Source organism: Sinocyclocheilus anshuiensis, unplaced genomic scaffold, assembly GCF_001515605.1.
Source record: "Sinocyclocheilus anshuiensis isolate Anshui unplaced genomic scaffold, SAMN03320099.WGS_v1.1 scaffold355, whole genome shotgun sequence".
Classification (NCBI taxonomy): Eukaryota; Metazoa; Chordata; class Actinopteri; order Cypriniformes; family Cyprinidae; genus Sinocyclocheilus; species Sinocyclocheilus anshuiensis.
This window is the reverse complement of record NW_015549571.1, coordinates 2,089,462-2,092,885: the sequence shown is the minus strand read 5'-3', so window position 1 is coordinate 2,092,885 and position 3,424 is coordinate 2,089,462. Positions and strand designations below refer to the sequence as shown.

General features: G+C 34.3%; 1 protein-coding gene across 1 annotated transcript in view; it reads left to right on the top strand.

The window, feature by feature from the left end:
• Positions 1-3,424, top strand: part of LOC107657356 (kalirin-like) — a 231,818-nt gene that overhangs the window by 105,919 nt on the left and 122,475 nt on the right. The window contains 1 exon segment of the mRNA XM_016445398.1: positions 3,210-3,424. Within this exon segment, the coding sequence (XP_016300884.1) occupies positions 3,210-3,424 (215 nt within the window).

The window sequence follows — 3,424 nt, the reverse complement described above, 5'->3', positions numbered from 1 at the left end:
CACCAAGAGCTTGTAACACTCCAAAGAGAAAGGAAAAATTGAAATCGCATCATATTACCCCTTTAAAACAACACCAATTTGAAAGGACAGTTAAAGTGATATTTCACTCAAAAATGAAAATTACTCACCCTCGTGTCGTTTCAAACCTGTAAGACCTCTATTCATCTTCGGAACACAATATCTTTTTGATGCATCCCGTCAGCTCTCTGACCCTCCCATAGAAGGCAAGCATACTACCACAATCAAGGTCCAGAAACATAGCAAAGACATCAGTAAAATAATCCATGTGACATTAGTGGTTCAACCATAATTTTACGAAGCATTTGCGAGAATGCTTTTTTTGCACAAAGAAAAAAAAAAAAGACTTTATTCAACAATTTGTCTCCTCTGCGTCACCCTGTAGCACCATTTTGGAGAGTATCACATACGTAAACAACGTATGTACGTGGATGCATTGTTTTCGTTCAGATCAAAGCGTAAACAACGTAGACAACGTATCCGCATGGCGCAACTGACACAGAACAGCATACACAGTTTATGTTCAGTGGATACTCTCCAAAATGGTGCCAGGGAGGAGAAGAATTGCTGAATAAATTATGTTATTTTTGTTTTCTTTGCACACGAAAGCTATTCTCGTAGCTTCGTACAAATTATGGTTGAACCCCTGATGTCACATCGATTATTTTACTGATGTCCTTGCTATGTTTCTGGACCTTGATTGTGGTAGTATGCTTGCTGTCTATGGGGAGGGTCAGAGAGCTCTCGGAATTCATCAAAAATATTGTGTTCTGAAGATGAACGAAGGTCTTACAGGTTTGAAACGACACGAGGGTGAGTAATTAATGACAGAATATTAATTTTTGGGTGAACTATCCTTTTAACTGTCCTTTCAAATTGGCGTTTCATATCATTGATATAATATAATTTTTGTTAATATATATATATATATATATTAGGGAAGGTAAGATTCACCTATTTGCGTTGGCGCATCAGCATTAACGATGCGATGCATCAATTTAAAATGTGCATTGAATACAAGTTGACATTTGTATCGCAATGCATCATTTCTAACATATTTGCATCGGTAAAAATTATTTATGTATACATAATTATTAGTAGATGCAATATAAATACACAATAATTTTGGTGTCCAATATTTTATAAGTAGATTGATTTCTCCTCTCTAAACTGAGAGTCACATAGAATATAGATTAACATGGCTGTCTGTCTAAACCAAAGAAATAAAAGCGAACTACAGTATCTGTACCATTTTGAATTGCATAGCATCATTTTCTTTCAATTGCATCATATTGCATTAAATCGCATTGTGTTGAATCGAATCGAAATCGGATCGCACTGCATCGTAATAGGGAATCGCATCACATCGGTAGCTGCTTCATATGTAACTTTAATGTATTGTATCATTGGCTATGCTATACTTTTTTAGATTTTATTTATTTTTATGTTTTATTTTAAGTATTTAGTTATATTTTAAGTATTTTCATCAACATACATCACAATCACTCAGGTGTCGGTCGTGTCTAAAACTGTTCAGTCATGATGGAAAGTCTCTGTGCTTATGTTACATAATCAGCCTACAGCTGTACTAATGTTGTTGGAACTAAAATAAATTAGTGAACCAGCCCTAATTAATCTGAAGACACAACAGGAAAACAATGCCATGATGTTGTTGTACTACGTGAGTTCACAGACCTCCACCCCTCAAACAGACTGTCCTGTGCATGATTGAATGTTCATCCTTGTGTTTCCAAGTCCTCAATCGTTTACCCATGACTCTGTTTATTGATCTGACATTAGAGAATGTGTTCTGTTGTAGATCTCATTTAAAACATAGCATCATTCACTGTCACGTTGTCATATTGAGCTCAGTACACAATACAACAAGTACACAATACAACATTAAGGTTAGTTTCACTCAATCAAATATGCACTGGGTTTCTGCTGGTATCTCAGTTTCCAACAAATGGCAATGAGCAATGCTGAGTGAGTTGCATGCTTATAAATAATTTTTGTTGTTAAGATCACAAACACAAGTAGTACTTGGGTAGTTATGTTTATCACTTTGGTAGTTATGTTTATCTCATTAAGCACTAACACCTTCAGTAACGAAAAGATGATTGAAATGAACTGTTGAAATTTAATTTAATTTTAATTGTTTATATTTATTTAGAAAATGACAGCGTTTTAGTGCCACATTAAAAAGATCTAACATTGCAAGATTATATATTTTAAATAATATTTAAAATTATTTATATTTAAATGTAATATTTAAAAAATAAAGTCAAAATTAAAAGAATAAAATAAAAAAATATTTAGAGAATAAAGTCAAATTTACCAGAATAAAGTTGAAATATTTCGAGAATAAAGTCGAAATTACGAGAATAAAGTATCGTATTGCTATGACTTTATTCTCGTAATTTGGACTTTTTTCTCAAAATATTATGACTTTAATCTCATAACCTTAGAATTTTTGTTTAGTTTTTTTTTTTACCGTGGCACTAAAATGCCGTTGTATTAGAAAGCAGTCTTTGAATATGTGAAAAACACACACACACACACACACACACACACACACACACACACACACACACACACACACTGAAAAACACACACACACACACACACACACACACACACACACACACACACACACATACAGACAACAGGAGACAGCATTTATCCATATTTGGCTGTGGATAGAAAACAACAAACATTGATTCTAGTGCTGAGCGTCTCTGACCTATAAAAATGAAGTTTGTTGTGAAATTAAATTATTTTACACACACAAATCTAAAATAATAATAATAATAATTTGGTACCATTTCTGTTTGGTCAAAATGACTATAAAGATCTTGTAAGCCGCTTAAGACAAATACACTACAATTCAAAAGGTTAGGGTCGGTAAGATTTTTTAAATGCTTTTAAAACAAGTCTCTTATGCCCACCAAAGCTGCATTTATTTGAACAAAAATACATTAAATATTGTGAAATGTTTTTACAATTCAAAATATTTTGTGGAAACCATGTTTTCAGGATTCTTCGAAGATTAGAAAGTTCAAAATAACAACATGCATTTGCAATAGAAATAATCTGCAATTATAACAATTATGATTGACTTTACTATCACTTTTGCTCAGATTAACGCATCCCTGCTGATTAATAGTTCTCATTTCGTTCTCTCTCTGCAGGTGAGCCAGGATGGGAAGGCTTTGCTGGACGTTCTTCAGCGGCCGTTAAGTCCCGTTAACTCAGAGTCTCTGACTGCAACTGCTAACTACTCTAAAGCTGTGCACTGTATTCTGGACGTGGTCCATGAGGTCCTGCATCACCAGAGACGTCTGGAGAGCATCTGGCAGCACCGTAAAGTCCGTCTGCATCAGAGGCTGCAGCTCTGTGTCTTTCA